This window comes from Eleutherodactylus coqui, chromosome 11, assembly GCF_035609145.1.
Source record: "Eleutherodactylus coqui strain aEleCoq1 chromosome 11, aEleCoq1.hap1, whole genome shotgun sequence".
NCBI classification, from domain to species: domain Eukaryota; kingdom Metazoa; phylum Chordata; class Amphibia; order Anura; family Eleutherodactylidae; genus Eleutherodactylus; species Eleutherodactylus coqui.
In genome coordinates, this window is record NC_089847.1 from 37,043,706 (window position 1) to 37,058,212 (window position 14,507).

General features: G+C 43.3%; 1 protein-coding gene across 2 annotated transcripts in view; it reads left to right on the forward strand.

The window, feature by feature from the left end:
• The window catches only part of GNAO1 (G protein subunit alpha o1), a 206,305-nt gene that overhangs the window by 185,928 nt on the left and 5,870 nt on the right, over nt 1-14,507 (forward strand). The window contains exons 7-8 of one of the 2 annotated variants that reach the window (XM_066583830.1): nt 25-178; nt 2,982-4,226. In XM_066583830.1, the coding sequence (XP_066439927.1) occupies nt 25-178; nt 2,982-3,169 (342 nt within the window). In that variant the 3' untranslated portion in view covers nt 3,170-4,226. Of the gene's footprint in view, nt 1-24; nt 179-2,981; nt 4,227-9,284; nt 9,439-14,507 lie in introns of those variants that run through there. The other variant, XM_066583831.1, reaches the window with a different exon arrangement.

Consider the following 14,507-nt stretch of genomic DNA (forward strand, 5'->3'; position numbering starts at 1 on the left):
GTGCAGCTCTTGTTTGTGTTACAGAACAGAATGCATGAATCCCTCAAACTGTTTGACTCCATCTGTAACAACAAGTGGTTCACTGACACTTCCATCATCCTGTTCCTGAATAAGAAAGATATCTTCCAGGACAAAATCCGAAAATCTCCACTTACTATCTGCTTTCCGGAATACAAAGGTACACACGCTCCCACAGAAATGTCAGCTTACATCACATTAATCATCATGGCCGACGCGCTACAGCCTTTACTGCCTGCAAAATGAATAAGAATTGGCTAGAAATGGGGAACATAAATCTAGGTCACCTATTCCGTTACTGCGCACCTACCTCTAGGGCATAGTGAAGACAGCCATCTTGTAACCTTAGCCTAAGAATGCTTTCATTGGCAGCATTCTTCTAAACATTGGTTCTGTGATTGCTTCTAATCCTTGTGCCTCCAAATTTGCTGACCAGACAAAATTCAATACAGCGAGGGTTAGTGTGTACAAACTCCGCGTGCAGTATATGTATATAGCATGCATATTAGTTCTAGTGGATCTTAAAGGGAATCTGTCACCATCTTTTTGCACACTCACTGAAAGCACCATAAGATAGAGCCTGTCACACTGATTGCAGTGATATGTCTGTTGTGTGGATCTGTGCAGTAGTTTGGGAGAAACTTGTATTTTATTAGTAGAAGCCAGACACAGAACTAGTCCAGCATATTCATGAGCTGCAGCTCGCCACACCCACCCCACCCTTCAGCCAATCAGTGGCAGCTCTCTCTTCATGCACAGTAATAGGCAGAGAGCTGTCAATCAATGAATCGAGGGTGGGTGGAGCTAACCTGCAGCTCATGAATATCCAGGACTACTTTAAGTAGTCATCTATGCGTGAGCTGCTGCTGATTAAGTGCAGATTTCTCCAAAACTACTGCACAGATCCACACAGCAGACATATCACTGTAATCAGTATGACTGACACTACCTTATGTTGCCCTCAGAGAGGGGTGCAAAAAGATGGTGGCAGAGTCTCTTTAAGATCATCATCCATTTCACCTTACAATGAAATGGCTCCAGTGTGATTGAGAATATATTTATCACCTTACGTCAAGACTAAAATGTAATCCAAAGTATAGTAGAAAGTTCTTTCCATTGGTATGAAAGCTACCATGCAATGTAAAAGGAAAATAGAAACAACAGCGCTCAGGGGGCAGTGAAGAGACAATGGGGTGTTTTTAATATCAAGAAACGTAGAAAAAAAGGCCTTAATAATTTGAGGGGATGCACCAACCCCCTCGCAGAATCCACAGGCGATGGATCATCAATCCAAGTATTCACAACCTTCCAGCAGTAGATACTCCAAGGGCAGCATAGGTATTGGGTATGATTATGTGTGTGGAATCAGCCCCGTAATAGTCAACATCCACATACATAGTGAAACATTTTTTTTATTTGGACGTACCACTCCTGCTTGGTTAGAGGGCTAGCTCCAGGTGTATAAATTATCTTATCAAAAGTAACTGGATACCTGAGCAAGAATCTGTAGTAGTATTTATTTCCATATGTTAATACATATTGTGGCCTATTTAGCCCTAATGATATCTGGTACTCTCCATGGCACAATTTCTACTGATTCCTGATACACTTTTAGCTCGTATTTCCCTCGATTCATCCTGCGAACATCTGGCAAGTCCTTTCAGAGAAGATGTATCAGCCCATTTACAGTGATGCATGGAGCGTGGTCATTGGATAGTTGACCAATGGAAGAATGTTTTATGGAATGATGAATCACACTACTCCATCTTCAAATTAGATGGACATACCTGATTGTGGAGGATCCTGGAGAACGCCTTTTGCCTGAGTGTGTTGTGCCAACAGTTAAGTACGACGGAGGTTCTGTTATGGTCTGGAGATGTTTTAAGTGGCATGGTCTCGGTCTGTTGGTTGTATTGGCAAAAACCATGAACATGGAGGTGTAACCTGACAATCTAGACAATAATGTGCCGACAATGTGAGAATACTTTGAGAATGGTCAGCAGTGCTTCCAACAAGAAAACGTGCCTCTATCGCAAATCCATTGTTTTACGCTGGTTTGAAGATAAGGATGTTCCATAATTCGATTGGCCTGCACCCTACTGAACATTTTTGGGACGAACTGAGACATCAGGTCAGGAAATGTGAACAGTGTCTATTTTCTTTGTGACAACTCACCAGATGTTTAGAGGATGAATGGAGGGAAATACCAACTGAAGTGTATCAGACATTAGAAAGTATGCCACAATGAATATCCAATGCCATGAGGACCAAAGGAGTCTCCACTCAGTATTAACATATGTAAAAAAAAAAATTAAAAAAAATTCTACTCTTGATTGTTGCCCAGATGTCTTCTTACATTTGGTAAGAGTGTATGTGGCCCTTGTGCGTCAGTCAATGTGTCCCTGTCTACATTACTGTCTGCTCCATAAACCTGGAGCATGTTTACCCATATCACCATGGACCAACCAATCCCAGTAGGCCCTGGCGTCTGCCAAGGATATCCTAAGGCTGGCACTGGTCTTGCTGGGGTTCAGATGTAGATTCCCCTAAATGATGGCTAGGTCGCACAAAAAACATTAACGTTTTGCTAACCCAGAATTTACAATTATTCTATGTAGTAGACCATTAAGCCCCATCGATATAACCTCTCCAACTGCAGACCTTGATATAGATTTAGGTGCCCCTGCATAATCATAGTAATGTGGCAGTACAAGCATGTGCTCTACAAGTTGGAACATGTCATGTATGAACCCAAGTAAAACATAAGCTGCTTATTTTGGGACAAGATGATTTGACCATCTATGTACATTCACACCGAAGACTTACACTGGGATGCCTAGTGACATACCCTTCATACGCCCCGCTAATCCTAGATATGCACTATATACTATTCTCTAACTCCCCTATATATGTGTGATGGAACATATGTATGAAGAAACCTGCTGCTGTCTCCTCTCTTGCAGGTCCCAATTCATTCACTGAGGGTGTAGCTCACATTCAGCACCAATACGAGAGCCGGAACAAGTCTCAGAAGAAGCAGATATACACACACATCACCTGCGCTACCGATACCAACAACATCCAGTTTGTGTTTGATGCCGTTACAGATGTCATCATTGCCAATAACCTGCGTGGTTGTGGCTTGTACTAATCTGCTGTTTCTATGAAATAATTGCCTAGTGGGCACTCAGATGGAGATATTTTTTGACCACCTCCGGCAGCACCTTGTTCTTTTTTTGACTCCGTGCCATATTTGTTCGTGCCTTAGATGCCTATAGTGTTTTGATGGCTTGATGCGCAAAACACCTTTGCTGAGGGCATGCGTCACGCACCTACCGTGTGCAGCTCCGATATCTTCATTCAAAGCCTACATTGTGCCTTATTTTTAGATGTTCTCTATTCAAGTCTAAAGGCCTGTTTACATGATGTGCAGATCTGAATTAGTAAAAGTGTCAGGAGAAATGATCACCTGTAAAGTAACATAGTATGTAAGACCGAAAAAAGACATGTCCATCCAGTTCAGCCCATAACAACCCCCCCCCCCCCTCCAATGTTGATCCAGAGAAAGGCAAGAAAAAACAATGAGGTAGAAGCCAGTTTTCCCCATTTAAGCTAAAAAAATTCCTTCCTGGCTCCAGTCTGGCAATTGGAATAACCCCGGATCAACAACCCTATGAAGGTTTTTTTATCTGATCGGTCCTACTTCAATATGTCAAAAAGCGGCTCCGCCTGTAGCGTGTGAAGTATTACCGATCAGAACAATATGGCTGCTCTGTATCCTCTTCATGTAAATGGGCCTTTAGTGAGATGAGTATTTACACAGTTGTATTATATATTGTGAGGGTAAACCGGTTAGCTGTGGTGTCTGCCTACATGTGCCTCAGCAGTGCCAATCTGATTTCCATATACTGTAATTAAGTGCCAAATTATAAGTTGGGTCTTGTTCTACTGATTCATAGGTTCTTGCTCCAACGAGCTGTGATCTAATAAATTTAGTGGTTCGTATCGATACCTGCGCTTGCACAAATCCCCTTCCCGTTTCCTACACATTTGCAGGGGAGTAAACTGGGATGTTCCCGTCTCTCCCCTCAGATATCGCTGCCAATTTATGAATTTATTGTAACTCGTTTTTTGGAATTTGTGTGGAATTTCATGACGCTCGTGACATTCCGGCCTTGTGCATGTTAATAAAGTTTTAAAACACTAAAGTGTGACGAGTTTGATCTGTGTGATCGTCGCGGCCTCCAGCGTTATCTGCTAACGGATTAGTGTTCTGCATAAAGTAGTGGTTTTTCTTCAACTGTAAGTATGAGGCACGTCAATGTGCAGAATGTAGAGGGGGGGGGGATTTGTAATACTGTATTTTCTAACAATTTTCTTTTCATTTAATTGTTCTGTAAGTGATTGTGAGGCCTCTGTATTAACAGATGTACATTGAGGCTGCCAGGGCTTCTTCACAGCAGCGTTTTGCTTTCCGTTTTAATGGCTCAGTTTTTTAAAAAAAATGAAATTGAGAGGAAAATTGATTTTAGACTGAGCCAAATGGACACCATTGTATATTTTTTAACGGATCCGGTAGACAGACCTGTAAAAAAAACAAAAAACATTTCTATCAGTTTGTTTCAATTTCATTCCATTCGCATCCATTTTTTTCAGCTGCGTTAAAGGATCAGCAAGTGTTTCCCGTTTGTTTTTAATGGTAAACCTCGCACCGCACGCCGTGTAATGTGCTTTACTGTCCCATTGAAAAGAAAGGGCAATGTGTTCTTAGGAACGTTAAAAGATAGGACATGCTAAGATTTTTACATGCACAACAATGCTCATGTATATCACTCCATTCAAAAGAATAGGGTTCACGTTCATGCGAGTTTGGAACCGGCCTAAGGATGCTTTCCCACACGCGGGATATTTCCGCAAGATTTGGCTTCATCGTCCGCTACGGAATTGTGTTCCAAAACTTGCATATCTGCATACAGATATGATGGGGAATTACTTGTCCTATGTAGGGTAGAGTGTTAAGGCAGCAGAAATGCAGTCCTAAGCGCTCGCTCATGACCTGAAGGTTGTGGGTTCAATCCCCGTGTGGTTCAGGAAGCCGGCTCAAGGTTGCCTCAGCCATCCATCCTTCTGAGGTCGGTAAAAGATAACTGGGGAAGGCAACGGCAAACCACCCCGCATAAACATTCTTTCAAGAAAACGTCTCAACGTGACCTCACCCTAGGAGTCAGTTATGACTCGGTGCTTGCACCAGAGGACTTTACTATTACCTACTAGCAAAATTTTTAATTCCGCATCAAAATCCGCACTGAGGCATGCAGAATTTTTTATGCCTTGCAGTGTGTATTGCGGAATAATACCGCTTGTCAGGCCCGCTACGGATTCTCCATGGAGAATCCGTAGCGGGTCCCTCCTGCCCCGCGGACATCAGGCATAAATAAAAATAAGATTTAACTCACCTCTCGCAAGCTCCGGATCTTCCCTTCGCCGCAGCTTCATCTTCTCTCCATAGCGGCCGGATCTTCTTTGTTCGGCCCGGCGGATGCGCAGGGCACGTCAGTTGCGTGCCCCGCGCATCCGCCGGCCCGAAGAAAAAAGATCCGGCCGCGATGGAGAGAAGATGAAGCCGTGGCGAACGGAAGATCCGGAGGAGGTAAGTAAATTCCGATTTTGGTTTCCCGCGGATCCGGACGGCTTCCATAGGCTTCAATAGAAGCCTGCGGGAGCCGTCCCCGCGGGAGACACGCACGAAAATGGAGCATGGCCCAGATTTTTTCATGCTCCATTTTTTAAAAAAAATCACTTTTATTGACCATCCGCGGGTATTTATCTACCCGCGGGTGGTCAATGCATCCCTATGGGATGCGGATCCGCGGGCAGGAGAAGAGTTAAAATCCGCTGCGGATTTTAATTCTTCTTTTGCCCGTGGACATGAGGCCTAAGGAGGACTTTAAATAGAGCTGCTACACTGCTTTGTCCAGTATAGTCTGTAACAGATTCATAGAGCACCAAAGATAACACCCCGCTACCCCATGTGTCCATGAACACCGGGACACCTGCATATTTGCGCATCTAAACAATGGACCCTTCTGTGTATTTTTTTTTCGCACGTAAATACACAGTGTATCTAGCCATATAAAAACCCAGCGGAAGGGCCAAAATATGCAGGGAATAGTCAAATTCTGTGAATACACTGCGTATGCCCTTGTGAATGAGCCCTTGGTTTGGGTGTATCTGCAGTTACTGCATTGAAGCTGGGCAGCTGGTCAAGATGCTGACAATGTCCTAAGCTGCAGAATGCTGCATATTGATCAATCAGCAATGTCTCAGCTCGCATAGTAATCTAAATGATCCAGCCATACCAGACTAGAATAACTGTGGTTCAAAAACAGCCCTGAGAAGGAAAAAAGTTCTGTTTCAGGGGTAATTTCAAAGTAGACTTTTGTTGAGAGCTCCCTCACAGAGGCTTGCGTTGCCCACGTATTATTCAGTGCTAAAAGCCCATTGATTTCTATTGGGCCACTCACATCTGCGTTTTTTTTCACGCATGTATAAAAAAAATGGCGCATGTCGTATTTTGGGGCGTATTACACACTAATATAGGCTATGGGAGTTTTAAAAATACTCTGTAGTACATAATTTCGCATGCGGAAAATGCGCATGTAATCCGCTGGATATATACGCACGCATGAGTGAGTCCTTAAAGGGCTTGTGTCTCATCAGAAAAGAATGCAGCACCCATGGGATGAGGGGCTAGCCCCAGCACACAGCTGATATTGCCTGGGGAAGCCATGGCCAGCCGGATATTTCTCTTGCAACGACCACCATAGGGAAAATTTAGAATTACATGACAGCCATTCAGTAATATAAGGAATGCTCAAAATCTGCCAGAATGGCAGCCGCTCTGTGTCCTGGGTCAGATAGGGGTCCTGGGTGACAGGACTTCTCTGTGATGTTGTTATGCCAGGCATTGTGATCTTGGCACAACTTTTTTAGGGCCACTTTCAGACTAACATATTTTAACTTTATATTTGGCCCGTGTTTTACGTGTTGTAATACACAGCTGATAGATTTCTACATACATGTAGAAGATAAAAGCAATACGGTTGTAATATCATCTGTAAACAGCCTTAATACGGATGCATATTACGGACGTGTTACAATACGCTCATTTGAAACCGGCCTTAAAACCAAGTTAAGGATGGTTTTACACAGCGGTTTGCATTAAAGCATTGTTTTTAGCTGGGGTTTTGTCCTGTGGTTTCTTAGGGAAAAATGTTGCAGCCGGGTGTTACCTGGAAGTCATAGGGAAATATTAAAAGCTGCAAACAGTGACATAGTAACAGTGTGTGGCTAAAAAAAAGATATGTCCTTCTAGTAGTCTAGCCTATAAACCCCCCCCCCCCCCCCCCCCCTCTCCCCTATCCCCAGTGTTGATCCAGGGAAGGGCGAAAAACGCCATAAGGTAGAAACCAATTTTCCCCATTAAAGGGAAAAATAATCCTTCCTCGCTCCAATCTGGCAATCGGAATAATCCCTGGATCACCGACCCTTCTGAAGTAATCAGTGACTATAACACATCAGGTAGAGAGTTCCATAGTCTCGCTGCTCTTACAGTAAAGAACCCCATTCTATGTCGGTGGAGAAACCTTCTTTCCTCTAGACGCAGAGGGCGCCCCCTTGTCACAGTCCTGGGTATACATAGGTGATGGTAGAGATCTCTGTATTGCCCCCTGATATATTTATACATAGTTATTCACCCCCTCAGTCGGTTTTCTTTCTAAACTAAATAACCCCAGTTTTGATAACCATTCTAGGTATTGTAGTCCACCCATTCCATTTACTTTTTAAGTTGCATGCTTTTGAACTCGCTCAGGCTCTGATATGTCCTTCTTGGGTAGCGGTCCCAAAACTGTCCACAATATTCCATGTGTGGTCTGACCAGTGACTTGTAAAGAGTAAGAACAATGCTCTCGTCATGTGACCCTAGACCTCTTTTGATGCACCCCATGATCCTATTTGCCTTGACAGCACCTACCTAACACTGGTTGCTCCAGTTAGGCTTACAGTTACCTAAAATCCCCAAGTCCTTTTTCATGTCAGTGTTTCCCATTTAGTGTGTAATGGTGACATGTATTTCCCTGCCCATGTTCATAATCTTACATTAAACCTCATCTGCCCCAACCTCTCCAGATCCTCTTGCAACTGCATTCTCTCCTCTCTTGTGTTAAATATTTTACATAATTTTGTATCATCTGCAAATATTGATATTTTACTACACAATCCTTCCACCAGGTCATTAATAAATATATTAAAAAGAACAGGACCCAGTACCGACCCCTGCTGTACCCCACTAGTTAACTGTGACCAATCAGAGTATATACCATTAATAACCACCCTCTGCGTTCGATCACTGACCAGTTCTTTTACTTTTTTGTGGCATTTTCCACATTTATAGTCCCGTCATTCTAAGAGTATAAGAATCACATCATTTGAAATGTGAAAAAAGCCAGTAGAAATGCAAGTATTACACCACAACGAAAGGTTCATGACTGCAATCATGGTGAAATCAAATGTAATATCTGACGTGTCCAAGACAGTTCTGAGTTGCAGCCGTACCCATCACTACATACCAAAGGTTGTATTCTCACTGGTCCTACGCTCATGTTACTGTCTGTCCGTATGTTATCATCAAACTGTACTGTTCATAACTTCAATATTTCACTATAGGAATTGCACATGTAAAATCTGACTGTATGGCGTGATGAGCCGTTAACTACTGTAACCAGAATCGCTGATAATGACATTATTGCTATCGCGTGCTGTCCGCCATCGCTTTCATCTGCCATACTATCATGTTAACATTGACCTGGTTTACTTACACCTTTTTCACATAACTAATACTTGCTGGTGGTGTTAATGTGCTGTTGAATCTATGAAAGCCATAAACTTTTTAGTTTTTTTGTTCCACCTTCAAAAAACTTTGGGAAAGTATCTCATCCTTGGGTTGTACTTCTCTGCTGCTATTCCATTATATATGATTACTACCTAACTCTACTGTTGGCTCTCAGTGTATTGGCTTGTCTCCAGGCCTCTGGAAACTTATGTATGCTTAGAGCAATATTCTTCTGCGAAACTCGAGATTCTAATAATGATGTTTTCTTTTTCTTTGTTTTACACTGGTAACCATTCCTCTCTCCTCAGCCTAACTCCTTTTCTCCTTTTCTTTCTGTCTTCCACCTCCTGTCTCTCCTCCCTCCTTGCCGCAGAACCGAATGCACGAGTCTCTAATGCTCTTCGACTCCATTTGTAACAACAAGTTCTTCATTGACACATCGATCATCCTCTTCCTCAACAAGAAGGACCTGTTTGCCGAGAAGATCAAGAAATCTCCTCTGACCATCTGCTTCCCAGAGTACACAGGTGAGGAGTGTACACTGTTTTTGGAAGACTACAACATCTACTATCACTTTTACTGCTTTAGGCAATCACTTTTTTGCTAGAACTCTATGAAAAGGTTGCCGAGACGTGTCCTTCTGCTGGGACCCCTAGTCACCAGCTGTAATTGGTGGGGAGCCCTCAGAGAGTTGATGTTTGTAGCTCTGGCTGATGAACAACCGCTTTATAGTGTTCTAGGTTACTTTATATAAAACAAAAGGTATAAACAACAATTCTCTAATATTCTTAAAAGAGGATATCCAACCTTTAAAAAAGATGCCCTATCCTCAAGCTAAGCTACTGGTAGATTTGACCAGTTAGGGTTCACCGCTCCGGACTCCTGGCAATCGGCTAATTAAAGGGGTCACAGTGCTCTTGCCAGCATTGTAGCCTCTTTGAGGTTTATGTCAGTGCTCAGAGCACTGTTTTATTTATAGTGGCCATTCTGAGTATTACAGTCTTGTTCCTTTCACTTCAATAGGACAAACCTGTAGTATTGGAACAGCCACTATAAAACAAATACAGGATTTTGAGTAAAAACAATGAATTAACATTTCTATCAAGGCCTAAAAATAATAATTTCATAAAACCTAATATGCAAACTGATTTTAATTGGCCTTTGATAGCCTAGTTGTATAACTTACATGCTACATTGTAACCAGCCATCTGCAGAAAACAATTTTTAGAGTGAATATCTCATTCACATACATGTATGATTTGTGTCCTACTTGTATGAAAATGGGAGAGGAGCACCCATCAGACACTTGGTTCTATCCATTTTGGAAAAACAGCAGGAAAATTGAAGTCAATGGAAGACGTCCGATCCAATTGACATTGCAGGTGGGCCGCGGATTCTGCGGCACAACAAGCTGAATACAACCCACCCATGGACATGAGGCCAAAATGTCTTCCTTCAACTATAGACTGACTTTTCTAGAATTTGGGTGGAGTTCTATACAGATTCTAGGTCCTCCCATGAGCATAGAGCCCTGGGAATAGATGGGGGCCTAGTCAATCCTCTAATTGGGAGCTGTTGGTCCTCCAATCACCAAACCTGTTCTAGAACAAATGTGAATTAAAGTGACATGATGATGATTTATCCGTTCAGTCGTTGCCGACTTTTGGTCACCTTGTGGATCAGCATACGCCATGCTTCCCTGGCTTTGGCCGCTTCTGTTGGATTTTCAACAGTCATGTTCATGTCAAACTTGATTGTGTCTAGCTAAGGTGACATACATATATTTAAATAAAATATATGCACAGAATCTTATGCTCCATTTAAAACCTCGTTAAATTATACCTAAAATAAACAACACAGACTCCTTTTATGGATTTTAATGGCCGCGGCATTTATTTTTAAAATCTCTCCAGCAACCTTCAGCACCTAAGCCTGCTCACAGCTGACCCTGCAGTGAACTTGATAGACATTAATTAAGCAGCCCTGTAACCTCCATTAACTTTACATTAAAATGACCTTAATCCATTCACACTCACATTCCATGAGACCTAAAGGCCCATTTAGACACAACGATTATCGCTCAAAAGATGTCGCTCAAGCGACTTTTGAGCGATAATCGTTGTGTTATTTACAGTGCAAGATGAGTGATCACCTTGCGCTGTCAGTGGAGGATGCAGAAGACAAGCGGCATGTCCCTGCTTGTCTTCTGCATCCAGCTGTTCTCCGCTCCAAGCTCCCAGCTGTTATACAGCCGAGCGCTCGGAGCGGAGGATGCAGAAGACAAGCAGGTTGTCCCTGCTTGTTTTCTGCATGGAACGCTCAGCTGTATGACAGCCGGGCGCTCCGTGCAGAGGATGCAGAAGACAAGCAGGGTGTCCCCGCATGTCTTCTGCATCCAGCTGTTCTCTGCACGGAGCGCCCGGCTGTTATACAGCCGAGCGCTCCGTGCTGGGTATGGAGAAAAGAGCTGGACCGCTCTGTTCTTCATACCCCACATGTCATGAGGGAGCGGGATACAGCTGAAACAATAGTATCAGCTGTATTCCGCTGTGAATCCCTGATAAGGCACATCGTTGTCTTTCAGCACGCTGAAAGACAACAATGAGTGATGGGAGAACGAAAACTGCACGATGTAAGTGCAGTTACACACAACGATTAATGCTCAAAAGACGAATTTTGAGCAATAATCATCGAGTCTAAATGGGCCTTTAGTCCCTAAGCGTCCCTTGGCCGTACATTGTTTTTGTAGTGACAAGTCTGGATACATACATTTTCCTGGCGCAATTATTTTACGTGGCAAAAAATCATTCATCTGAAAAACGTAATTGAAATCCAGTGCTTCTCATAGTCGTGGTTTTTTGCCATTTTTTTTAATACCGAAGTAAAGACGTCTGAATAAGCCCTTAGGGAGAGTTTATGGCCCTTTTTAGAACGGGGTTGGAAGCATGTACTCTGTGGGCTGTGGAAACAAAGCATGGAGTGGACAGAGCCCGGTATGCAGGGCAAGGGGAACAATGGCGCTTGACTGCTCCTCCAGTGATGGGAGAGCTGCGGCGGTAGCATGCCGTGACGTAAGGGTCACATTTCTGACAGCAGCAGCTTGATCTAGAGATTAACATCAGGATAAATGTAGTTTGTGCATTTTAAGTGGTCACAGAGCGAAATGCGTGTTGTTGGATTTCAGAGAATAGCTGCTTGTCTTGTAAGCATTACTGGTGTACAAAAGCAAACCGCCGGTAGATAGATGTACCCACACAGATCAGGTTATTATGGGAGGAATCTCCTTCACTCACTTCAAGGGATTATTTTCCTTCCTCCATACACATTATCCTGTGAAATATTCTTAAATTCAGAAAAGGATTAGGCTTTCTGCTAACTGAAGGCAACACGCTTAATAGTGACCCAAGTTCAAGTCTTTCACTAGAAGCCCCACGGACAAAGTGCTAGCGAGAGGCTTATATCTTCATGTACATAAAATAGTGTCTCCTAGGTAGCAATATCTACCAATACTATGACCGAGCCTATCTGTGTTAGACCCCATTTACACTTAAAGATAAAAGCTCAAAACTCACTCAAACGATATTTGAGTGACAGTTTTGAGCGATCATCTTTGAATACTTTATAGTAGCTAAGTAACTACTATTGAGTTATGCAGGCAGAGCGGGACGCAGCCACTAAGGGAAGAATACAGCTGTTTTGTAAAAGCAAACACATGTATTCTTCTCAGGGCTGACAGCTAGTGTGCGCGCTGTGAATTCACAGCAGGACACAGGCACAGAGAATCTTATCAGCGCAGCCGGCTGATAACAGCCTGCTCTGCTAATAACAGCTGATCGCTCAATTCTAGCAAGCTAGAATTCAGCGATTAGCGACTCGTGAACGAAAACTGCACGATGTCAGTGCATTTAGACAGAACGAGAATTGCTCAAAAGATGGCTTTGAGCGATTCTTGTTGTGTCTAAATGGGCCTTAAGAAGCTCCTCTCTGCCCTTACATGCTCATAAATGTCCCTCTGGTCTTAGTCTTCAGTCTATCACTTATTACAGAAGCAGTTTGTGTTTCAGAGCCTTTTTTCCTATAGTAAGCTAGGACAGGAAGTTGTGAACGCTGTCAGCCATTATCAAGGCTGTAGAAATCTTTATACACACAGACTATCCCCTCCAATACAAACTAACAAAATGGCACTTAATTTTCTTCTTTAACCCTTTCATGATCAAGAGTCATTGATGCTCCAAGTCACATTCTGCAGTTCTGGTATTCCCACTTTTTTATTTTCCAGGTGACATATCTACGTGACGGCTTTTTTTTTCGCTGGAGGAGTTGTCATTTTCAATAGCACCATTTAACATACTATATAATGTATTGGAAGACTTTACAATGGGGAAGTAAACACAATTGCATTTTTATTTGGTAGGAGGGTATTTTTATGGCATTCACAGTGTAGTAAAAGTGACTTATTCCATCGGTCAGTACGATGATAGCGATAACATCTACATAGTGTCAAAGTAGATAAATTATTGCCCACTAACACTGGCTGCACATGAGCATATTTGCATTGCGGAATCCGGAGCATGCATCCGCCTCCGGATACCGCAGCAAATACTGTCCATAGCATGCTATGGAAAAATGCTTTCTCCAGCACACGAGTGGAAATCGATTGTGATTTTCTGCTTGCGGTGGAAAAACCGCAGCGTTCTCTATTTTTAAGTGGAGACTGGCGGTATTCTATCCTCCCCTACTCCCTTTACCTACAACAAAGAAAAAACTCAAACTCCGTTTGGCTTTTTAGTGGGATGGCCACAGCTTTATTAAAACTTTATAAAATTTGACAACTTAAAACTTGTATAACCAACCCCTTCCCATGTTTCTCAACCCCTTTTAAGTCATTAGCCCCCAAAGGTGTGTGTTAGCCCCGCTGGAGTCAGGCTGTGAACTGCCTTGCTCCTCCTACATGGGAAGTCCTTCTGCCTACCCGCTGTGACAACTTCCAAACCTTACCCTACCCCACCCCTTTTCTCGCCCGACTTACCTTCCTTCCCCAGAGAGGGTGGGCGGGCACCTTCACCGATGCACCTTCTTTCTCTCTCTTCTTTCTTCTCACACTCCTCCTCATCCTCTTTTCTTGACTCCTCCCTATCCCCTACCATGGTCGTCCCCTTTCTTTAACCCCTCCTCTTCCAAAACCCCACCTCCAGTCCCTGGCAGCTTCCTTAGACAGTTTGCTGCCTGCGATTCTGTGCGGACGGCTTCCATAGAACTCAATGAAAGACGATCGACCCGCAGCCCTTCCGCATTGGCATTGTGGAAAGGTCACGGGTACCCGGATCATCGCCTAGCAATGCGTGGGAAAAGCAGGGATTAAAAAAAACTGTACTGCAGATGTCAGACGGCTTGCCACAGTACAGAAAAGAAAAAAAGATAGGTGCATGCAGATGCCAGCTGGGTACAGGGTCCGATTCCGCTGCTGGTCCCCGCATTCGGATTCTGACCCGGTTGTGTGCAGCCGGCCTACTAATAACCACTACACACACACACGGTCAGTTCAAAAGCATTCCTTTATTGCGCTTATCATATTTAGTCTCTTTTATGAACTTCC